Source organism: Electrophorus electricus, chromosome 11, assembly GCF_013358815.1.
Source record: "Electrophorus electricus isolate fEleEle1 chromosome 11, fEleEle1.pri, whole genome shotgun sequence".
NCBI classification, from domain to species: Eukaryota; Metazoa; Chordata; class Actinopteri; order Gymnotiformes; family Gymnotidae; genus Electrophorus; species Electrophorus electricus.
Window position 1 is genome coordinate 4,616,279 of NC_049545.1, and position 25,454 is coordinate 4,641,732.

Consider the following 25,454-nt stretch of genomic DNA (forward strand, 5'->3'; position numbering starts at 1 on the left):
CTTCCAAATGAAAGATGCTATGTATGTGCAATCTTACCATCCAGATGGATAATCTATATTCTTTAAACAAGGGACTAAAACAAAATACAAAAAAAACCAAAACAGTCCAAGTATATATTCATCCATCATGTTAACAACTGAAGCACAGCAGTTGCAGGCAAAGAAATCACATTGATCATTCCCTTTGTCATTTTTTTACTCACTTTTTTTAAACATGTGATATACAGTAACAAATGAAGCCAAGAACCTAGATTATTTCTAAAAACTCAGGTAATAATTAAAACTTTCTACATGACACATGGAGGAACCATTGATATCAATTCCAGTATGTTCCTGACCATAACCCCTATTATAGTGAAGATGCATTAACAGGCCAGGACCCCCAGAGCACAGTGCCCATTAAAAGAGTCTAGAAGAACCAGCCAGCTGTCCTCCTCCCTGACAACCACGTTTCATTACTGTTTACATCAGGGTGAAAGCCAGAAAAGCATAAAATGAGAGAGGGAGTTTTATATAAAACACAAAATAGTAGCATTCACAATTCCCACTATAGATTATGTTCATAAAGTTCACCAGAAAAACAAAGGTAATACGAATCTACTATATGACCCAAAGGACATTAGTCATAAAATAAATAATTCATTTAAAAATGCCATAGTTACCAACAGCCAGCAAAGGCTGGTATTACGCTAAAGGATTTATAGTAATTACTCCCCTCGTACTTTCCTCGCTTGCCACATTACCCTAAAATGATAAAGTATTCATCTGTCTTTCAGTACCTTTCATAACAAGCAAGGACACAGCTAAAATGAAACAATTATAGCAAATGTCAACATACAGTCAACCAATACACTGACTGCTATGATTGCATATTTTTAATTGGCTCGTTGTGGGCTAATCCAGGATAAGCTCATCTTTGGCTGAGAAGAACTACTTTGGAAAACATTACACCAAGATACATGTAACGTGTGAGATGACAACAGAGAAACCATGGCGAAAGGTAGGTTTTACACCACCAACAGCTAGACAGTGTAAACCTGAGAGTGGACAAGTGTTTGGGTTCCCCGATGATGATGATTTGGGTTGGACAAGAGGAGAGTCATTGTAAGGTCAGACAGCTGATCTGTCGGGGCCTCTTCTCAGTTCCCACTGTACAGATCCATATTACTGGAGCTCAACCCACGGCTGTCTCTCAATCTACTTATACCTGGATTCTGAGAGACAAATGCAGACGAGAGAGAGAGAGAGAGAGAGAGAGAGAGAGAGAGAGAGAGAGAGAGAGAGAGAGAGAGAGAGAGAGAGAGAGAGAGAGAGAGAGAGAGAGAGAGAGAGAGAGAGAGAGAGAGAGAGAGAGAATCAAAGGGAAAAAGAGTGAAAGAAGAGGGGTAACAGGACAGAGTGACTGTCATGTGTTACTTTACATTTGCATCACTAAAGCCTCTTGGTCCATAACCAAACATTTCACTGTCTACACCTCAGCTGCTCCTTGTTCTCTGCCGGCACAAGCCTGAGGGCCCATCAAAATGGCTGCTTTGCACCGTCATCTGCTGCTGTGGTAAAACCCTTCAACATGAAGGCTTTCTGTATCTTATATAGAGGTGCATCCCAATAAATTAGAATATCACTGAAAAGTTCATTTATGTCAGTAGTTCAATTCAAAAAGTGAAACATTTATATTATATAGATTAATTACACACAGAGTGATACATTTCAAATGTTTAATGTTGATGATTACGGCCTACAGCCAATGAAAACCCAAAAGTCAGGTCTCTCACTTTGGCCTGTATACACATACAAGCCAAAGTGACAGTAAGCGGATACGGTTTTGTATATACAAGTTTCTGCTGCAGTACGGGTACAATATCCAACACGCTCCAGAGTCTCAGTGATGTGGGAATACCTGGAAGGGATCGTCACTGGTCCTGTTTAGGTAGTTGAGGGAGGCAGCTCGCTTCATACTGATTAAAACAATACAAATGACATCAGTACAAGCAATGGAGACAAGTTAGTTGCCAAAGGCATTGTTAATGTTAAAACGCACTAAAAGTGCAAAAAGCCATCAGTATCATGGGCCCCTGTAAAAGAGAACTAGTTTAATCTTGGTTCATTCCAGTCCAATTTTAAGGGCCAACCAGATCTGGACCAGTTATTAATATCAAGTCACAATTTCAGCAACTATAACTTGTATATCAATCTAAAATGGTGAAATGTGCACAGTAGAAACTGGAACACCACTGCAATAAGAGGTCTAATTTAGGACAGCTTTTAGCTGACGGACTGTGCATGTGAAGAGCTTTATAGCACGTTTGGGTGTTTACTTGGTGCTGCGAAGCTCTGGGGGTCCGTTACCCTGCAGTTTTTTCACCAGCAGCTCACTGCTCTTGCGCAGGACGTCCCGCAGCTTCCCGAAGGAGCCGCTGCGCTGAAGCATCCCGCTACCGTCCTGCAAACCCACAACCAGTACAGATCTTACCTTTACACACACCCACAAAACACAAGTGTGCAAAAGGTCCACCAGCATTCTCCAAACACAGCTTACACAATTACTACATTATAACCATGTGATGATTCACAAGACTGTAGTCCCACTTCTGTCTTTTAAGCATGCACACACTGATTAGACATTTAACACACACACAGAATTCTCTTGACCCACATTGCCATACTTTAACATGAAAAATGTTGAACTTGCCAGTAGTACATATTCCATGGTGCAACATCAAAAGAAGACATAAGCAAAGTGTTGAAGGGTTTTTTCCAAGCACAAAGCTACCAACAATGTTCATTTATCTGGATGGTTAATTTAAAATTTTTCCCCACACAAAGTGGGCATTGCAGTTCTAACTTAACAACTGCACTATATAGTTTTCTTTTTAAACGTGTCATTTAGAATGTACTCATACATACACAGGTGAAAAGAGCCCATTTTCTGATTATATATGCATGAAGTCTTTTTTTCCTCTCTACACCTGCTGCCAGAGTGATGCTGCAGCAAACAGACCAATTCATTTATCAACAACAGAAAGGCCAAAGTTTCTGAACACAATCACAGGTGCATTAGATGCACCCACACAATGCATAGCTTTTTCTCCTTTATTCTTGTAGAGAACTGCGTTTTACAACCATAATGAACTCTGGGAACTACAATATTCTGTATGTCCATTACTTTCATTGATGACACTATTCCATCTCAGAGCTTAAAAAGTTATTTACTCAATCAGAAAGCATTCAGATTTTTTTAAAATATACACATGTTGAACTAGTTGCATATCAACTATGAACAGGTTTAGCCTGCAATATATAATCACCACCAGCAGGGTGTCCACAGCACTACTGTATAGTCCAAGGACACACACACACACGCACACGCGCACGCACCTTCTCCAGCTGGTGTCTAGCAAGAGGACATATTTACTATTTACAACATTTGAATGGGAACTAAGTGGACTGAATCTGGCCTTAAAATGACTGATGAAAAACCACTGCCATACCTTCACAAATGAAAAGCTTTATTTGAGGATATCAACAAGAGTTGATTCAACAACCATCACAATGCAGACAGATGAATATATATATGTATATGGATTTCTACTCTCTACGATAATGTCGACAGAGGTCAATACTACTGTTCTAAAAAACCCAAAGTTACAGTTTATATATTTATTTCAATAAAGGACAGCTCAATAAATAATCCACATTACACTAAACACAACAATATTGTCTATTAGAATAACATGATAAATGTTTGTTCACCTTTAAACCCTTTACTACCTCTGGAAAGTCTTTCGGTGAGCGTGCACATGTCCATCAGAAGAATCGTAATGCTGAGTCAATAGATGAAAGGAACTAAAATGTGTATAATGTCCAAGTACATGAACATAACTACACAAGTGCACCCTTGACATTACATTCAGTTCCCAAGCTGAACCTTAATGAATGTCCTCTACATTAGCTTAAAGCGTGGGTGTTTTCAGTGAAGCTGGAGCTTACACTTCAGCATGACTGAAACGCTGGAATCCGACAGCATACGCTGTATGGAGCAGGACATGTACAGCATCTGGGTGTGGTTTCCCTTAGGCGCAGTTAAAAGGGTTACATAGTTTTTGTCCAGAACCTTCATACTTTCCAGATAAGTCTGCACATTTAGCCCACAGCTGATCTCGGTTCTACTGTGTTAAGAACGTTTATTTAGCTAAGCATATTTATTGTTCATTTGTTGTTATTATTACAGTAATAAGCTGAATGTAACGTCTTTGTACATATGGAGCTCCACAAAAGTAACTTTGCGTTACCACAGCATGTTGTGTTGAAAGAGCTTCAATGTGCTGACCTCGTCTCTTAGTGTCAAATAGTCCTCCTCATTCCCTTTTTAAATGCCTCGCTGCTCTGGTAAAAATGGAGGTTAAATGCTAACCACGCATTGCTGGACGGCCCAAAGTGCTGACCACTGTTACACTAGTCTTGTAATAGATTAAGCTTTAGGGGCAATGGTCGGAGGGGACCTGCCTGACGCTGTGCTTATAGCAGCAGTTGGATGATTTTGGGTTGTTTTTTTTTTAACACTACAGAAGCTGAAAACCATTTGCTGCTCTGCCCCACTGTGCAGAGCAGGTAACAGGGACTAGAACCAGTTCAGAGTCCCAGCTTTAGCCTTACCAAGCTAATGTTTCAAAACAAAAAAGACACAGCAAGCCTTAAAATAAACACTGTAAACATGATGTGTAAAATAAAAATCAATACTCAAGTACAACAATAATACAAAGGACTGTGTAGCATATCTGAGATGTTAACCCCCTACCTCACCTCACAAGGTTTTTCTTTCTATAAGATTTTATTTTTGAAAAACCTTAAGCAGTCTAATTAATTATTAGCTAGTGTTTACAGACAAAGTCTTACCTCCTTATCACATTAACCTTTGGATATGTTGCCAATTTAAATCAAAAAGCCAGTTTGCAAACAAAAATCATACATCATGAACAAACAACAAAAAACAAACAAAATCTACAAAATAGAGGCACGCATGTTATCAAAAACTTTGTAAACTGCCAAACATTATCTACTCAAGTCTAGGCCACTAAAATTATTACAATATTAACAAATGCCATTTTAAATCTAACAGAGAAGAAACAAAATGATTCTAAACGGCACAATACAAATCAAATTCCAAATGAAACACTGTGATGCAGTGCAGCTCCCAGAACCCACTCTTTATAGACTACACAGCAAAAAGAAACGGGATTCATACATGTTCAGTTTCTAAAGACCGAACGCACACGGCCAACGGAATCTGCTAAAGCCAAGAGCTGAGGATCTGAAAAAAGAGCCAGATGAGAACAAGGGAATGCAAAAGGAGGGGGGGGGGGTACAGACTGAGAAATATTTACAGTTGTGAGGGTGGGGGAGTAGGGAGGAGGAGGAGGAGGAGGAGGAGGAGGAGGAGTGAAACCACAGGAAGACAAACAGAATAAGCAATGAGAGCAAAAAGCACACGTCCCAACAGGTGAAAGCATCAGGGAGCAGTCTCTCCGAAGACACCAGGAATGGAAGAGGATGTTTCTGCAGGTGGGCAGTTAAGAGACCAGAGGGAACAACAAGAACATCCTTTGCTATGTGATGGTGGAGGGAGAAAAGGGTGGAGGAAAAATCTTGATGGCTTATGCCTAATAGAGAGAGAGAGAGAGAGAGAGAGAGAGAGAGAAAAAAAAAAAGAAGAGAAACCACACCATTGAGAATCACAACAAAACACTAAATGGCCTCAACTAGCAACAAGGGAGCTGTCCATATCTAGCTGGATGCGAGCAGAGCCCTTTTCTAACCTCTGCAAAATCCACACTGCAGCCGTTCTGTCCAGTTCTCAACTATGATGTTTAAAATCTTATGGGCTTACTGACAAAACGTCATTTGAAAGCGAGTATCTGGTTAATTACTTACCAAATCAGAATTTAGTTTTGTACATTTTTACTTTAGTCATGCACGAGTGTTTGACAGGTGCATATTACGAGAGACAGGTGTACCATTTTCCCATGCAACTAGCCAGCTATTAAGGTTCCGATTAAATCACTCTGAGAAGCAGACGGTGCACGTTGACCATCTGCTATGATTTTTTGAATCTGCTGTCCAGCATGAGCACTCGAGTCACAAAACACAGAAGTAGGCCGAACCTTATAGGTGGACTATCAGCAGACTAGGTCCCTAGAAGGGCATTAATAGTAGCAGGGGTGTTATGTGGCTGAGGGATTTGTAGGTGCTCCTCTAGGTCAGATCGTTGCTTATAGTCTACTGTGAGAGTGTACAGGTGACAACTCCAACTGCCCTGTGCAGTGAGGAAGGCAGGAACATACCTTGCACACTATGGACTGATCTTGAAGGGAAATGTTCTCCCTCTCCTTCACACACACCCCTGGCAAGTGCTACAAGAAATGTAATGCTCAAGAGAGGACAGAACCGGTCTGGGTGTGGATGATCTGTCATAATGCAGACACTTGAAGATTTAGCTAGAATAAAGTCGTGTTCATTATCTGTCTGACTCGGCGTGTGCTTCCCTTTCCTGCCAGGAGAAATACTGCAGTGCTCATTTGCAAAGGTAAGATAAGGAGCAAACCAAAGGCTACTGAACTCTGCGAATGACACAATAAGCCACCTGCTCTAGGACATGTTGAATGGGTGTGCTTACTTAACCAAAGTTATTCATATTATGTTTCTTACATGACTGCCATCATAAACCTCCTAACTCTCACAGGCTGGTCTATCTAATGCTCACTGCTACTGCCACTTTGTCCAGACCCATCTCCACAAAGGAGGCAAAGACATCACGAAGGGAGTACAATCCACCACATCCAGAAGAAATGCTCTCCTTGGCTGATTGGTTGTCATGGCAACAACAGCAGCAGCAACAACAAACTGTTGGATGAAGTCGGTTAGTAACAGAGAACTAAATTCAGCATTAACGCAGCATCATGCGGTTAAACAACGCAAAATTTAAAAAGGGGCAAAAATAAATAAATAAATAAAAAAGGCCACAGTCATAGTGTTCATGCATAAGTGAACCCCCCCCCACACATCACATGAATAATCCACAAAGCACTTAAACTGAAAGAACCAGGTGACCACCATCCTGCCCCAGTGCTGCATCAGCACTTCAAATAGGCATCAGTGCCTGGTGGGCAGATGGCAGATCAGCCCAGCCTGGCAGGGCAGCAGGGTGCCTGCCTCTCAGAACAGCAGAGGCTTTCAGGAGCCCTGGCAAGCCTCCAGCTCTGCAGCCTGCACACACTAGCTGTGGAAGTGCAGGGCTCCCTTAGTTGCTCTGGAGCCCATGCCTGGGCTCTGCACCCAGCATTTGCACTCACAGTGCCTCAGCTCAGAACAAACACAGCATTGCAGGAGACTGCATAGAACCGACACCATATTCTCTCGCTTTCCTTCTTTCTACCTCTGAGACACACACACACACACACACACACACACACACACACACACACACACACACACATTTTTATATACTATACAATACAAATTGCATAGACAGTAATTAATTTACTGTTAAATGGCTTTTTTGGTGCATCCTAAACAGATTTACTTTAAAGTAACTAAAAACAAAGGCTTGTATCTACTGTTTGGGTGTTGATATAAACAAGCTAAAAACACAGTGCAGGCATGCTTATAAAGTTGATTTATTTAGAGCACACATTCTCTCTGGATTTCCCCAGTATGATTTGCAGTGCCAGGAATATGATCATGGCGACAAAGGCAATAAAGTGCCACACAGCTCCACATCTGACCTTGGAGAGAGACACACACAAACAGAGAGCCTGAAGTACTGGGAGCCATCTGACCAAACAGGGCTTTCAACATACACTGGGTTTCACAACAAGCTCCTTACACACCTCAAGAGAATATACTACACTGTACTTCAACAGATACCATAGCTGTGATCATGCCTCAAATCAGCTTTAGTGGTGGGTTAAATCACACATTATTTCCAACAGCTCTAAACACCCTGTACCATGCTTTGGAATATGCACATGCTGAATATGGTCTGTGCTGCAAACGCAAGCCCAAATGAGTACAGTGAGTGCGGGTGTGCCAGCAGCGATGGTGGTGTGGATTAATGAGCACTGCTGTAGTCGTGCAGCGCAAATAGCCAAGCCAAACAAACTCAAACGCAGACTAGTAGTGCGGGTGGTGTGGTGTGGTGAGGCGAGGCAAGGAATGGTGCAGAGGCGCACGGAAATGTGGCGCCTCTCCCCCCTGCAGAAGCCCCCATGTGTCCTAAGGCCATTCTGACCTCTACACACTTATGCCAAATCATTTATTCATAACATTTTGGAAGATGTTAAATGTTTTCAGAAACAAAATGTAGGTTTCTCATTTGAGTGACTCAGCCCCAACACAGTGGCGCTAAAGGAGCTCAAGAAAAAGCTTGGGACCAACAGCCATTTCTTTTAGACTGTGCTGTGCTCCAAGGGTGTGAGGGGAGGAAGTGGGCTTCTGTAACTGTGGCTTCTGCAGGAGGAGTGAGTGTCCGTGCATTTGCGCTTCACAAATGCTCGGATGCCTAGCACTAGCACTAGCACAGACAAGCTACACAAGAACATCTCAGGCAAAAGAAGAATAAAAAGACAACAGCAAAACAATTACACTTAAACTCTGATATGCCAGGACAGTCAATCAGCTTTTGGTTCCTCGTAAATATTAGCAGGCACCTTAGCAGGTCAGAGCAGCCTTACATGCCTATACCTCACAGGTACCAAAATATCCAAATATCAATTCCGGACTTCAGGTTCTGGTTTTGCAGACATGGATTAAGCTTAAATTTTGCATTCAACTGCAGTAGCAGTTATTAAAATCAGTATCGCAAAGTCACTTTAGTATACGCTGAGCACTAGGAGACACCACATTAACGGTGCCAGGGAGAGCGGCCTCGTGTCGAGCAGTGAAGTCCTCCGGCGGAGGAACAGGGCGAGGCTGCTCCGAGCTGCCTTCGAGTGCCGCTGCTCTGTGATTGGATGCTGTGGTGGATGTGTACTTACCCCGCTCCACACTATGCCCATACTCACTTCCTCTCCAGCCTCCGAGCTGCTGTCGTACTTAACGCTGGCCATGCTATCTCTGCTCCTTCTCCTGTCCCCATCGCCCTCCTTCAGAATCTCAACCACACGGCTCTGGTTGATGGGATCAGTCCCCTAAAAAAGGACGCACGCGCACACATTTACACCAGCACGCGCGCGTTAAGGCACACGTGCACACACGTTCCGTTTGGTTTTTTCAAATGTAGAACTCCAACTCGACAGGTCCTTTTTTTTTTTTTTTAAAGAGCTGCATGTAATGGAGTGGCCATTTATATTAGACATGGAACAATGGAGTTAATGAATCTGCGATGCTTGATCTCTGGGGTGGAGGTTCATGGACAATGAAGCGCTTATGACTCAAGACTAGATGCTCCCATTTTAGATTGAATGACTTACTGAGTTGCTCTGGCATCCAAAGCAAGCCAAGGGAGAAAGTTAAAAAAACAACAAAACAAAAAGGACATCAACATGATATGCAACAGCATTCAAGACACTATGCCCCCCCTTTATAAACTGTAACTGACAAGACAAAAAAACAAACAAAGTAAGAATTTAAGAACCATCAGTTAGGGCTTTAAAATTTTGAGTGCACCATCTTAAAATCTCAATGTCTCACTCAGTCAGCCTCATGCAGCCCTGGGCTGGTTTTTAATGGTGCCCACCTGCTTGCGGGATCTCATGGCACATTCCTCCAGGGTCTCTGCAGCTTCCATCTTGCCCTGACGGCGGTACAGAGCACCCAGATTCCTCAGAGTGGTGTTCACAGTTGGGCTGAGGACAAGAAACAGCGAGATAAAAGACAGGACAAAACAGGAGTCCAGAGTTAAACAGCAAAAATCAGTCTCAGGTGTCAAACATGCAGCAAGGCTGCATTGTGGTACCTGCTGACTTTGCAGGCTTTGTACCATCCTCCATACTCTCCGTAAGGAGTGTTGTCCCTGTGCTTGCCCTGGAAGTAAACAAGACCACAGCTATAAACTACACATATCCAGACATGTTCTGTATGCTTTGAGACCCCTTATCGTACATTATTGTATTTTCTGAGGGAAAAAAAAAAAAAAAAAAAAAAAAAAAAAAGAATGATCCAATGTGGTGTCTCTAGAGACTGATCATTCCTCTTTGTTGTTGCTGTTGTTTCTTTTGATTGCGTGTTTGGTTTATCTTTTTAAAAACACCCCACCTTGCTCATCTCCTCCCTCTCTTCAGCATGCATCCAGATTGGCTTGTTCTCAGCTGTGGATAGACACATCAGTGGCTCAGAATATGAAATTATGCCCACTGCATCCAGAGTCTCAGAGCACATGATCTAATTTGTATCATTTTTCTATCAAATCTATTCTAGGCGTCACCCTATAGATGCCGGAAAAGCACCGACGACGCCGTTAGTCAGCGTGTTCTGCTTCCACTTTTAAAATGAAAATGCAATAATTGTAAAAATCAGGTGGGTAAAGACATTAGGTTCATGTCTTCAGCTGTCTCTAGAGCTCCATCTGTGACAAAAGGGAGGGCATACATCAAACCAATTAAGATGTCAATGTCTAAAGCCCCGACGTGTTTCAAAAGAATTCAACTTTTGGACATTGGTGAAAACCACCACCACCAAACATCAATAAAAAGGCATTCAGCATTAAAGATGACCAGAAGCTTTATTTGCTGCCAGAAATTTGTGTTTTATCAGCAAATTCTTTTGGCTGTTACATTCTTGGCTGATGGGACTGAGGTGTAGAGCCTTTTACTGTGTTTAGAACACGGTCCGTTATTTAAACCCACTGCTGACTGATGGCCTTGATCTCTGCTTTATAAGAGTAAGAATAGGAGTGGATTTCAACAAAAACAACAGGGAAAGCTAAATGGAGGACAGGGAGACAATGGAATCAAGTTCATCAATTAGATTTAGAAAGCTCTGTCTAATATATTCCACATACAAGTTACATTATTCTCATTAGGCCCAGTGTTAAACAGCTCATAAAACTTTAGTGTTAAAGAGTTTGAATCTCACCATCCACTGATCCAAATTCCTTCTCATGGGCACGTGTGAGAATTTCTTTGTACAGAATCTCAGCCTCCTTGTATTTGCCCTGTTTGAGAAAGCATGAAGCCTGTGGAGAACCAGAGAGGAGGTCAGAGCCAGAATATTCCACTGCATTTCATTAGTAAACGCTGAAGGTCCTTCAATGACCGTGTGAATACTGGGACTGGGAGCAAAGCTTATACACATCCTACCGCAGGTATGAGCACACAAGGCTCTTCTGCACTGTGTAGTTCCACTAAAGCTACTCCTGAAAGCCATTTCTCTGATTCACACTCACCAAATGAGTGCAGCTAATATAACAGCTTACTGTGAGGTCTGTCAAGGAGAAGAGCATAAAAGGAGACGTGAACAATCTAGTGGCGTTATTTCCCAGCCTGAGCTGTGCACATCAACTCCCTTCCATCAGCAAACCTTTTTCCCCCCCACAGCTTGCTATGGAGCCAAAAAACATTTCAGTGGGAGAGTTTCACTTGTTCTAACGCTCAAAAAAAAAAAAAAAAAAAAAAAGAAGAAAAAAAAAACAGAAGCTACTCAAAACTACACAAAAGAAAGATCAGTAGTGGCTTTTACCACTTAAATTAAACTTGTAGGTCTATTCAATGTGGGGATATCATAAGCATCCTCAACATCCATAGTATAGCCACTAAAAGTTGAACTGCAGCTTGAGCCCAAATATTTCCTAATAGAAGGGCTGCTCTTTCTCTATGCAGATGCAGCTCTGAAGCAGTGCTAAAAACCACAGCACTCTCAAGGATCAGTGAAGTACATGTCTGCTCTGAAGTGGTTAGCAGAGCATCACCAGGTTGTTCTTGGTCTTGGCAACGTTGGGATCATCAGGGCCCAGTCTGCATTCGTAGATCTCCAGAGCTCTGCAGTAGTAGTATTCCACTTCCTCGTACTTGCCCTGGTTCTGACACAGCAAGGCCAGGTTATTCAGCTGCTTTGCCACATCTGGGTGGTCCTTCCCCAGCACCTGACACACAAGAGAGACAGACGCACACAAAAATAACTTGAGTTTTACATTTGTCTTAGACACCTCTGTAGGCAAGGGTCCCGGCGAGCGTCACCCTTCAGTATTGGGCTGCTCCCTCCAGCAGGCATGTTCATCTGAGTGGGTGTAAGATTTCTGCTGTGTGCTCAGAATCCACATGCTCTCATAGAGGATGAATCAATATGAAGGGCTGCTGTACAGCTCTCTCAGGCCCTAAGCAATCCCACTCATGGCAAGAGGGTCTTCATCTTCTAGCTCTTCCACCATGTCAACATTTTGTGCTGATACAAGCTGCATTTTTGGTGGACATTTCAAATCAGCATTGTTGATTCCCTCATTCACAAAGCCCTGACAGAAATCTGACGAGAGGAATTAAGCGCTTGGCTGTACGTCATTTGGTTCGGTTTTTCCTTCTACCAAACACAATTTGAAACTAACAACACAAATTTATTTACAAAACAAAAATTAAGCTTGTGATTTCCCTCGTAACTTAAAATATTTGGTCACACCTAAAAACACCTTCTCTAGCAACATCTTACGAACAAAACTGTTGAATCGATAAAAAAAACCAGATGATTATTTTGTGTCGAGCCTTAAAAGATAAAATGACCACTCCTGAGAAGTGCTACTCGGTTGTGTCCATGTACCTTCTCTCTGATCTCCAGGGCCCTCTTACACAGTGGCTCTGCCTCCTTATACTTGCCCCTCTTCCCGTACAGCACGGCCAGGTTATTGAGAGTGGCAGCCACCTGCATCACAGCATGCACGAACACAGCAAGACGCAGGAATCATCTGACGGAGCCACGCTGAGGACTAGAAGAATCGTTCTACACCAGTGAACGAAGCCCATCAACATGGCTCAGGTATCTAGACTTACTCACAAACTCTAATATAACAGTATCTAATTGGGTAGTAATACAGGATATTTGCAATGCAATATACTTATAATGGAGATGGCGTTTCATAAGACAGATCAATACAGGTAATCTATACATCTGCACTTGAATTTCCTCAGCGGATCATTAGCAGACAGCACAGAGTATCAGCAAGCTGCAAAGGAAATTACTCTAGCTGTCAATTTTTAAACAAAACATGTTTGCCAAAATAATTTTCGTTTTCTCAGTGTAGAAGAGTGAGTGCTAAGAATGTGTTTTTATTAAGTTTCAATCCAACAAACTTTGAACATATGAATAACCTTTCACATTTACCCCCTGTAATGGAGTGACTACAGCCTGCAGTGCAAGGCAGGAAAAAAGGGTTGTGGCAAATGGCTTTGACCTACCGCAGGGTGGTCTTTGCCAAGAGTCTTCTCCCGAATAGACAGAGCGTCGTTGAGCAGGTGCGCGGCCTCTTTGTATTTGTTCTGGTCCCTGAATGGCAGCCAGAGAAGAAAGGACACATATTACTTACCCACTGGTATTGAATGAGTAACTGAACTGACACAGGCAACTAACTGAAAGCACTGATAGGGTAAGCATAAGCATAAAGCGTCAGAAATATAAATACTGATCTAATAATATGAACTACCGATGAGTTCCAGCAGCTGGCCGAGAGTCCGGCTAAAAGCAAGTAGATTTACTATAAACTCCCAGAATCAGTCAACTGTCATAACTGTCCTGTGAGGACCAGTGGAAAAGTTTATATTGAAACAAACATTACTAAACAACCTACTCAAAAGGCTAAGCCAACCTGTGCTCATTCAGTTGTGAACGACTATGCCTGCGCTAAGCATACGGCAAACGTGTGACTCTCGCGTGCCGACCTGTAGACGAGAGCGAGGATGTTGAGCATGGTGGCGACGTCAGGATGGTCGTGGCCCGAGGTCTTCTCCAGGTCCTCTAGAGCCTGCTTGCAGAGGGGCACCGCCACCTCGTACCTGCCCTGCGAGGCGTACTGGATCACCAGGTTGTGCAGGGTGCGGAGACGTGCCGGGATCTCGTACCCGCCCTGCTGAGCCGCAGCCACGGCTGCGCTGTTGTGTTGGTGCTGCACTGCAGTGGGGGGGGAGCAAACACACCATCAAAAGTAACACACATGGTTCAATCTGCGAAAGGAGACTCGCTACAGATCAAACCGAGAGCCACTCGTTTTTCAAAGTTAAGATTCAAGCTACGAGTCACATGACAGTACACCAGTCAAGTAAGGCGAGTAGGGGAAGACGCACGAAGCTGTTCACTTACTGCCTTGACCATGTTCCTCTTCGTCGTTAGGAAACAAGTCATCCAGAGAGTCTTTTGACTGTTCACCATCTTTCTCCTCCTGGAAAAGCAAAGGAAAGAACACAGTGAGAATAGCACTTCTGAAGCTGTCTGTCAAAAAGGCATGTCATTTCAGTGACACGAGCTGACAATGACTGAACAAACAAGTAGGCAACCCACACGCTGAAGGCAGAACTAAACGGCCCGTCAGGGATTTAGCCTTCTCAGGTGGCGAACAACATCCGACGTGCAATAACAGGTGTGGCCAATTACAGCCAAATGTGTTTTGACAGCGTGGCACAGAATGACCGCATACGATCCGTAACATGTTGTTAGACACCGTCACAACGATGATATTTAATTCCTTTTTAGTGTTTGGTTACTGACAACAGCATGGATTACGAGATGCCACAAGTCATCTCCCTAAAGCAACTTAAAATTTATGAAAACCGAGCCGTTTCTTCTCACCTTTTTCTGCTTTAGATACTTTTTAATGTCATCTTGAAGAGGTCATAAAAAAGGCAAATGATTAAAGGAGATTGGTTTTGGCAGATTTTTACAGACTTCAAAACCTTTAGCCTCGATTGGCCAGTTTTAAACATGCCCAGTGGGGAGAGTCGGCCCAGAGTCCAGGCCTGGGGGCAGAGCTGCTCCCAGAGCCCAACAGCTCTAGCTTCTTTGCTCCCAACATGAAAATAAAGGCAATAAGAAAGTCAGGGTGCAACACCTGGAGATTCAGCCTGATGACCTAACCTATCGCTACCCAACCACACGAGTTCCTGGAAAATACACACAATGACAAACAGGATTCGAATGGCCAAACCGATTGGGTAGCTCATGCATGTGATTGTGCTAGCAGGTTTGCTAGCTCACCGACCACCATTTCATCTAGTGTTTTTTTTTTAACCTTGCTATTTGTAATAATGGGTCATAGCATCCGCAGGGTGAGACCGGAGACGAGAGAAGCCCCGGGGCGGTTCTCTTACCGAGGGCGAAACGTCTTCGTCGTACTTTTTGAGCTGGTTCATGAACTCCAGGTGTTTCTTCTCCTCCTCGAGCTGGGCCACACTCTGCTCGCTCTTCTGCAGCTTCTGCTGCGTGTTGGCCAGCTCGTCACGCAGCCACTGGTTCTCCTGGCACAGGCGCCGCACCTGCGCACGCAGCTTCTGCTTCTCTGACTCCACTGCGTTCAGGTGGTTGGACAGTGCCATCATGACCTGCAGGCACAAAAACACAGCCAAGTAGAGAGAGAGAAGGAAATGCAAAGGGGATGAGACGAATGTTCAAGTTCGATTTATTTGTCACATACACAGTCATACACAGTACAACTCGCAGTGAAATGGTTGAATCAATGTAACATGGTTGACAGGCTTGAGTGAATCACATCTTTTTCCAAAGGCATGTTCCTCATTCCATCTTTAGTGTTTAGCCAAATTATCTTAAACTGTAGCATAACTGTGTACAAGATCAAGAGGAAACTCTCAGTAGTGACTCGGGTTTGGTTTTTCATGTCCAGTAACAACCTTGGGTAGACTCCTAATCCCCACAAACAAAAATCCCGACTCAAACCAGTCGCACCTGTGCCTCCCCCAGGCCTAGCTCAATCATCTCCACAGATTTGCGGAGCAGGTTGGACTTCTCGTGCACGAGGTTGGCTTCCTCATCCTTCTTTAGGCACTTGATGGTCTCTAGCAGGCTGTGCAAGATGGAATTGTGCTCACTCTTCAACGCCTCCAGGCCCTGGATCACCAGCTTGGTGTTTGAGATGATCTCCTCCTGCGAGAGCTTTTCCAGCTTCTCTTCACGGGGATACACCATTGTGGACATCTTCTACCAGAGGGGAAACCTGAGGATGTGTAGACAAGACAGGAGTTGACGCAAGCAAAGGGTAATCTGGATGGTCAAACAAAGGCTAGAGAAATACAGCACATCTAAGCTTCTCAAATAAATGGTCACATTATTAATTCATGTCATGAACCAACTAAACTAACTAAAGTATTAAGAGATTAAACAAATTAAATGCCACAATTAATTTGCCAAACAATTTCCAACAAAGACAGAACTACACAAATATTGCTGGTGGATTAGCTGGTGATTGAATGCCTTCATGCGGTTCCACTTGAACCTCTTAATGCTCACTCTGTCCTCAATTACAACTAATAAGACCATCTGAATCCCTATATTAGGCATGACAGTAATAGACTGAGTGTAGTACTGACTTTTGACCTCTTTAGGAGCCCTGTGGAAAATTTGACAAATTGCATCAAATGTTTTACATTAGAATTTAGAGCACAAGCTAAACATGGCATAAGACCAAACAGAAAACCAGCATACTGCTTAAGCAAGAAAATCATTTACCAAAATGAGCCTAACAGATGAAGATCCATTATTATCCTTAAAATTCTAAAATAAACAAATTTCTAACAAAATCACCTGCAATGCAAGAAATTGACTGGGACAGACAGAACCTTTTCATGGCATCATCCAAGCATCTTGCCCTGTTTAAGTCGACTTGCGAACAGTACAGCCTTTAAATGTGGACCCCCCCCCCTGGATGAGACCCAGTCTGGTTATGATGTGGATTACAGCCACAAAGGCAGCAAGGGAAATACAAGAGCAGGTCTGAACGCATGGCTCCAGCTGAGGACCATCTGCCTCCAGATACGTTCACTAACTCAATGAGAGCTTCAGCATAGCATTTTCTCTCTCGCTCCCTCTATGTACAACTACACCACCCCCTCACTCAGATCCTCAAAACCATCACTGTCACAGAGACATGAGGAGAACCAGGGGCAAAACAGAGTCACAGCTCTGTCTGCTCAGCAGGAGGGTGAAGGAGTCGCTGGCGCCGCACTTGAAAGGATCGTGTTCTTTGTGCTGGCAACGGTCACTGTCAGTCTATGATGCTTCCATCGGCACGGAGGCGGTTTGACTGAAAGTGACGCTACTAGAAAAAGAGCAATAGATGATTGTGCATCACTACACTCCTCGTGCTAGCAGTGAGGAAATGGAATGGGATAACTTGCCAGCAGGATGCAAACTTCTGAAACGCAAACATCCAATGCCTGAAGCTGGTTATTTAGCAGGGAGCGAAGCACTTACAAAAGAACCTCATTGCTCGTTAATGATCCCAATCAAATTATTCTTAAAAGGATCATTACTAAGTCAGTTGACAGTGTGACTGGGAGCTGTTCTTCAAGCTTCACCATATGTTCATGACTGGAGGCGTGTCTTTATGGCACACTCCTGTCATTGAGTATATAAATGTTCTAGCTTTCGTGACATTATTGGGCTTCAAATCTTGAAAAGCAAAGTGAAATTCAAGATGAATGTTCAGAATAAAATACCAATATATAGTTTGACTTTTTTTTTTTTTTTTTTGAAACAAAGTTCCAATGTGTACAGGCTTCCTCAGGAACTGAACTGTATCCCCTGGATTTGGAAGGCACGCCACGGTACAAAAGCCTTAGAGCTGCCGCCGATACTGTACCCAACCCATGTCGGTACTGAGACAACAAACCATTGTAAAATGCACTGGTCAAGCATCTCCTAGAGGAATTTGAACATACAATATAAACAAATTTTTTTTTTTGTTTTGCAACATGAGTATGGGAAGACAGACCCTCAGAAGACACGAGCAAAAGAGGTAGACTGGTTAAGGAGCTTCAAACGTTCCAGAACATATTTATTTGGTCTGACCAATTTTGCTAAGACTGCACAGGGTCTTTTAAGCTGTTAGTCAGTGTTTGATGAATCAGCCTGTAATCACGCTGCCTCAACAGACCAAATGGAAGGCAGAGAGTGCAGCTCATTCAGGAAGGAAAAGAATAAAACTATCCTTCAACTACAGCTCTCGGTGATAAGGCCACAAGCACACAGCAGAATGTAAGATGTCAAGACAACAAGTTTGTGTGCGTCAGCAAAGACCTGCGCGCAGTCTACAGGTTGAAGAAGCAGGTTTGAAGAGAGGTACTGGGTTTGTGGACGGAATATCAAAAGTATCGCCCAGCACTCTGTGGCAAGAACTCTCAAAGCACAGCAGCTTTGGCATGTTACGATAGCAGCTGCCCACCAGGTGTCTGGGTGATACAGACATGACAGAGCAGAGCTGCAATTCTAAAACACAGTGAAACTTAAAATGAGCAAAGTGAGACCAGTCCAGCACTAGGACAACTTGGTGTAAAATAAAACATTAAATATTTAGAAACAAAAAAAACAAAAAAACAAAACAAATTTCTGCTAAAGATTGCTGAAAGAGGACATGAAAAGCATCTGAAGGTATACACTAATTAACCTAGGTTATCAGATACTGACATCCAAACATGCAACAAAAGTAAACATCAAACGAATAACAGTTTGCAACAGAAAGCATGCATAAATATAATGCTTAAGGTCATAATCAGCAGCTTGGGTATGGGCCAATCTGTGATGCATTCTTTAAGATGCCAGGTGAGCATTTTACAAGACATGCAAGAACATGCAGCAACATCTTTTCATAATAAAGATGAAACAGAATAGCCTATAAATGAAGCCTTTTGCAGATCTATTCTTAATATGAAAAGCCAAAAGGAAAACAAAATTTTAGCTTTACAGCTCTCAAAGTTTACAAAACCTTTTTAAAAGTGTGAATAAAATTAACTACCTAGCATTGACAACTTACATTTAACCAATCCATAACATCCATTCCTAAACTCTCAGAGTCTAGTGTTCTGTGGGAATAATCTGGCATTAAAGATCCTCTCAGTGAAATAAGCTCTCCCACAGATGAAAGGTGTTTGCCCTGAGCAGCGGCATGGAAAGAAGCTTAAACAGGTAACAGAATATAGGGGTAGTTTCAACCTGTTAACCCAAGATATACAAATGACCACAGAGATACTGACTGTTCATAGTGTGTACTGAAGGGCAAACCTAGTAACAGAAGTAGCTACAAATCAATAAAACAAGCAGATTGTTATAAAATATTACAATACTACTCATCACAATGAATTTACTTGGAGGTTGTTCTCATTTTGTTCATTGCAGAAGACAAATGTGCAACATCATTTGTTTCCTGTTTATGGAGACTGTCAGCAGTATGTAGTTTTTCCTGAAACATGTCTGCTAAACAAAAAAAACCATTTCACATACTCCTTTCTGCCCTTGATCATACAGACTCTGTCCATTTGCAGAAACCTGAATCCATGTAGCAAATTGAATGGTTATGTGAATAACTCAAAAACAATGGTTTGTTCGTGTAACAAAAACAAAATAAAAGCATGAACAGTAATAAAACAAACAAACGAATAAATACAAATGATAGTTACATGCTCTCTGCACAAGCTCAATTTCACATACTGGACAGCTAACCTGATATAAAATTTGCGTTCTTGAAAACTAATTAGGGAAAACACATACACCAGCACAATCTAATCATTCCTTATGTGGCCTTATAAAATTAAAACTTTAAGAGCTAGTTTTGGTTTTGCAGACCTAGCATGTCAGCTTGGAGCACAAGTGAGGCACAGAGTGGTTGTTTATCAGCAATACATGTAGCGGTAATTTAGGGGTAGCCTACCTTAGTGCCAGCAGCAGATACTCATAGCCAAGCACCGTCGCACACTGATGAAACAATGACTCACACACGGCAACGCACACCCAAAATGTGTTACCGTAGCAACACTAACCACCGACAAGGCTAATCCAAATGAAAGGTCCTGATCCAAATCTGATCTATGACCAAATCCTATGCCTGGAGAAATATACCAGGGCTGCGGGTGTGCTGATGAGAGGAGAACGGGATTATGACCTTCTTGCAGCCTTTCCCAGCATCACCGAGTCATCAGGGAGCAGCCCCACCCTCCGTGCAGGGATAGGGGGAGGGGAGCCAGGGAAGAAGAGAGGGGGAGGGAGCGAGAGAGAGAGGGGGGGGGGGGGGGCACTTCTGCAGAACCAAAAGAACTACATTAAAAAAAAAAGCATGATCCAACGCTTACAACAAGCCTCTATATGCAAACACTCTGCATGCATGTACATACGCTCACAACAAAAACATCAGAGGTAGGCACATGCAGTGAGGAAACAGTGCTACTGTAGCCTGAGTCTGTGCTTTGCTGCAAGAGCCAACTCACCACCAGGGGAAAAGGATGTTCCATTTTCCATTTCTTAACCCAGCACTAACTCACAAACAAAACATCGTGTTCAGGTTAGACTACATGCAAAGGCAAAGCACTGTACACAGGTTTACTTTACATTGAAAATGCAGTGGGATGATGCACCAAAAACAGGATCTCACTCGAGCCCAGGAATTTACAGCTGCTACAAATAATACTAAATCCTTCAAGCCATCACAGACCCCTTTACCCACACTAGCTGAGTGTATGCAGTAGAGACAGCAGTATCTGGGAGCCAGAGGATAGTTCTAGGGTGACTGAGAAAGAAAAAACAAGTGAAATCTGCAGTAGATATGCTTACAGAGACCTATAGTTCATACCAGAGAGGTGGGCTACAGGCTAGCAGGAGTCCCCACCACCAGAAACAATCATCCCATACCCATTACTGTATCATTCAGCATCACCCCTCCTCTTCACATGAGTGCTCAGTGACCCCACTGACCCCACCGACCCCTGCTCCTAAAGCCAGCATCCTGCAGGCAGCCTCTCCCACTGCAGCCATGGCCACTCCCTCCAGCTCACCCTAGCATCATTTGCATCCTGACAATCTTAACGGGGCTCACACAGTTTTGAAAGACATTCTGATAAGGCTCTAAGCTTCGCTAAGGGCAGTCTGTACTGTCCTCTGTTTGGCTGTGCTTGAGCCGAACGAAAAGCAACATTTTATTAAGACATACACAGTCATAACCATATGAAAATAAAACGTTTAGCAGATATTAAAACCAGAATTCATGCAACAGGGACAGAAGGAAAAAAACCCATTCAAATAAAAATATACTGCATAATTTGCAACTATAGGCCTCAAGATGATTCACATCTGCACATGACATCATGCTTATTCCCAAACTGAGCCATTTCCAAGATCGGAAAATAATCTAGTTACGCGAAACTGTACCTCCAAAAGACTATTTCTATTTAGGAGGAGCACGCAGGTTTCAGTGTCCAGACACCATAATTACACAGAGAGGAAGTTCGTGATGATCCACTACTCCGTTTGCACCGTCATCAAGCGCTCCTGCATGGCTGCATCAGTCTTACACCACATCCACTATAACTTTGTCTAAGAACGGTAATCACAATTGTATTAACTCTTCATTGTGTCCTGAATATACCATGGAGGAAAAACTACCCAGAAAAACAAACCAGGAACATATACATTTGGTTGCTGGGTTGGTTCGGCTGGTGGTGGGGGAACAAGTCACTGAACCAGACACAAAGAGCAGGCAGGCCAACAGGGAGACAGCTGAATGCGTAGGCAGTAAGGGTGCGGTCTGGGCAGCAGACAGCTGAGGCAAAGTGACCATGACCCAGGGCTATTCCCCTGCACACTGGCCTAGTGAGCTCCCCAAACACACACAGGCAAACTACTGTATGCTTGTGTTTGTTTGCATGTAAACTAAAGACAAATGCAGCAGTCCATTAAAAAAAAAAGAAAAGAAAAGAAAAGAAAAAAAAAACAAAAAAAACAGTCCTTCAGAGCTCTAGTAACAGCTCCACGCAAACAGAACTGCCTCGGTAAACAACCTAAACACAGCACAAGTTTTTGATCTTGTGCCCTACACGATGGATGGGTTCCGCCACCCCGCAGCACGACAGTCACTGCTGTAGTCGAAAACGGTCAGTCAAGTATGACAATGCTGAGGCAATGAATAAGCACCTTTATACAGTGAGATACAAGCTAGAAGTGGCTGTTTGTCTAACAGAATAAGTACATTGTTCTTTAAAATGGGGGGGGGGGGGGGGGGTTATAAACTCCTTTAAAAAAACATGGGCAAAGTTATAATATCAAACTGATTCATTACAAATAATCAGCACTAAACCTTTTTAAGCAATAAGCCAAACAAAACCACTCAAGCTAATTTTAAAGGAGTTAGATTTCTAAGTATAAAATTAACCTAGATTTCAATTACAATAACACTCGCTTATGAAATCTGCACCTGCCAAATAACCACTGATGACCTTCTAATCAGTTTTTGTTTACTTACTCAAAGAAACAGCTTGCATATTATTTCATCTAACCCAGTATAGGACAAACAAGAGGTTATATCAAGACATGACCATAAACCTTTTCCTAACACTTATTAATAGAATGATAAAAATCAAAAAATGACTTCACCCTCAAGCTTTAAAAAGAAAAATCATAAGCTTGATTGCTCTATATACACAAAAGGCACAGGCTTGGTTTCTCTAAACATCCAAAGTATGCAAGCAGGTGCAAAACTGACGTGATGCACACTATGCTATGGGATGAACAATAACAAATACAATTATTACAGAGCATGACAAATGTTACAGATTTTTAAGGTGTGCTGACGTTCATTTTTAGTACCATTAAATTATTCTTCTAAAAGTGATCAACAAAATATTAGAAATACGAGAATATATAAAGTCAGAGTCATTGCAGTCAGAATCCTGACTAAGCAATTCATGTGTCAACCTGCTTAGTGTCAATATAAAAATCCTAACATTAAATTATTCCTGTCTGGATGGGAGTGTGCATGACAATCGTCACTATCCATACATTCCTCACAAACCAGACACACTTGCTGTGCATTAAAGGCGCCAAACCATATGCCACTGGCCTCTTAAAACACCTTGTCACAAATGAACCGTAGACATTTAATATTAATGAGAGAACCAACAGCATCCCCTGACAAAGTATTTTACTGCCATCAATAAATAAAACGTCTGGTGGCATAGGTGTTGCAGGTCCATTCGACACCATTCTTGGCAACCACAAGACATTCCATCATCGGATGTGTGAAAAGAACTGCTCGCTTATAAAATTACACCCTCGGTTCACTCAAGTTCGGCCATTATATTTGCAGACATGATAAAAAAAAATCTGTTTTGACCACTCAAACTCTAGAGATCAACGACTTAAAGCACTGTATCTAGTTAGCCAGTTGGGTAGATATTCAGTTAACGTTAGAATCCTAGCTAAGATAACGAACTGCACTAACAACATGAAATGGTTTAGTCGCTAGCTAGCTAGCAACAGTTAACTAGCACTGACAACTTACAACCTAGTAAGGTTAGCCAACATAGCTAGCTATATAGCCAATTTATCTGCCTAGGACTTTGCCTTTGACTTGTCCTATCGATACGTCTGGTAAAGTGTTATAGTCGATTGAACAACAAACAGTAGACATAGCAGTGTACATTGCACAAAAAGGTTGCTAACCTCGGGAGTCAGCTAGCATTAGCCAGCCTTTAACAAGGGAGCTAACATGACATCATACCTCTCTGTCGATATCCGACGAAACGAGTGTGCGGCAAATCCTCTGGCTTTTTAGTTCCAGTGAGAGATGTTCAACTGAAGAGATTTCATGAAGCCATCCGATCGACAGCGACCTGCTAGGAGTGGAGTTTAAAAAATATTTTGTGAGCTAGCTTAGCTTGTTAACCTAACAAAAGCGGCAGCTAGCAAACCGACGACGCCTCCCGCACTTCACGCCAAGTCCTACTAGCTATCCAGCTAAGATATGTTAGCTTGTCAACACACTTCAAATTAAAACTACCCAGCTAGATGGATAAACATCTAGTTGTATGAAAGATACCGTTGCATGATTAAAACAAAGTTCACACAAGTGTAAAATTAACTAGTCAAACTAATATTGTGCACATTTTCAAACGCTTCTTCCAGGATTGGGATAAATATATAAATTCTAGTTAGTTAGCGCTACACAGCCAACACGTCCACTACCTCTAACGAGGAGACCACACACATATACACACACGTCCACTACCTGTAACGAGGAGACCACACACATATACACACACGTCCACTACCTGTAACGAGGAGACCACACACATATACACACACGTCCACTACCTGTAACGAGGAGACCACACACATACACACACGTCCACTACTTGTAACGAGGAGACCACACACATACACACACACGTCCACTACCTGTAACGAGGAGACCACACACATACACACACGTCCACTACCTGTAACGAGGAGACCACACACATACATACACACACGTTTCGTCAGTCTTGTTTCGCCTCGACACCCAACGCGTAGCTGCTTGTGTTAAAATGACGTAATAATCATTAGAACAGGGCGGGGTTATCAAACGGGCACGCGACCAGATTCGGTCTACTATTGAGTAATCGCCACGTCACCACGTCCGGATCGTCTAAAACTGGGTCTTGTTTTCTAAGACTTCTTGAAATTTCTAGCTAGAGTTTAACGTTAATTGACCAATTCATTACTACATTTTGTATTTCACAAAATGAGTTTCGCAGAGTCGACAAGCCAATGTACATTATTCTCCTAAAGAGTAGTGTTTTTGAACTTTGCTTTGCTACACTGCCCTAAAGCAACTGTTGGATATTACAGTTGGATTACTTTCTAATGATTGGCGTGGATAGGTACAGAGTTAATGACTGTACTACAGGCCAGAGGGATTTATCAGACCATCAAGCAATCTATCTCATTCTTTCTATTGACCATTTCTCCAAAAATAAATTATGGTAAATATCAATATCAGGATTTAAATGAACCATCAGTTAAGGAATTTATTTAAGAGGAGATAAGAAAATATTTAGAGAATTATAAAAAATAATGTGTCCCATTCAGTACTTTGGGATGCAGTTTAGGCAGTACTTAAAGAGAAAATGCTCAATTTTGTCATTAGCAATCAAAAATGAGAATGCAAAAACTGAATGTTTTGCAGAATAGATTGAGAGATTTATAAAGGAAACATAGTCTAACCAAAGATCCAAATTTGTTGCACAGAAAAGAACAAATAGGTTTGTAATTCTCTCAGGACCCGGTTGGACATGGTAAATAAACTGAACAAATATCGACATGGCCATTACGTGATAAATGTGTTGAAGATTTGAAATTGGAATACAAATTGGACAGATTATTTTAGATCTCTTCAGACCGGACGCTATTTCTTAAGACAGATTTTAAAAATAATTAAATTTTCACGAACACTTATAAAACTGTAAAGGTTATCAGAATAATCTCCAGATTATATGAAACTTTTTCAA

General features: G+C 42.3%; 1 protein-coding gene across 11 annotated transcripts; it reads right to left on the bottom strand.

Moving 5' to 3' along the window:
• Positions 1-183: 183 nt before the first annotated feature.
• klc1b (kinesin light chain 1b) lies at positions 184-24,492 on the bottom strand. Of its 11 annotated transcripts, none has more exons than XM_035531466.1 (18): positions 24,438-24,492; positions 23,684-23,795; positions 15,871-16,138; positions 15,279-15,509; positions 14,275-14,353; positions 13,857-14,085; positions 13,377-13,464; positions 12,742-12,843; positions 11,903-12,076; positions 11,071-11,170; positions 10,252-10,304; positions 9,953-10,020; positions 9,734-9,842; positions 9,468-9,476; positions 9,033-9,185; positions 2,319-2,443; positions 1,901-1,958; positions 184-1,214 (listed from the first exon to the last, which is right to left on the bottom strand). In XM_035531466.1, exons 3-18 carry the CDS (start codon positions 16,117-16,119, stop codon positions 1,140-1,142), a joined length of 1,902 nt encoding a protein of 633 aa, XP_035387359.1. In that variant the 5' UTR covers positions 16,120-16,138; positions 23,684-23,795; positions 24,438-24,492; the 3' UTR covers positions 184-1,139. The 11 variants fall into 11 exon arrangements, with proteins under 11 accessions (XP_035387359.1, XP_035387355.1, XP_035387354.1 ...); XM_035531462.1 differs by having other exon boundaries at positions 23,684-23,798; positions 24,432-24,491; XM_035531461.1 differs by having other exon boundaries at positions 23,684-23,798; positions 24,402-24,484.
• Positions 24,493-25,454: the final 962 nt, after the last annotated feature.

Bases quoted from the DNA above. Each gene is read 5' to 3' on its own strand.
- klc1b (XM_035531466.1), bottom strand. From the start codon at position 16,119: ATGTCCACAATGGTGTATCCCCGTGAAGAGAAGCTGGAAAAGCTCTCG. The intron at 11,171-11,902 runs GTGATGCTCTGC...GGTTCTCCACAG, and splicing joins CCAAGACCAAGAACAACCTG to GCTTCATGCTTTCTCAAACA. The intron at 10,305-11,070 runs GTGAGATTCAAA...GTCTATCCACAG, and splicing joins GGAATTTGGATCAGTGGATG to CTGAGAACAAGCCAATCTGG.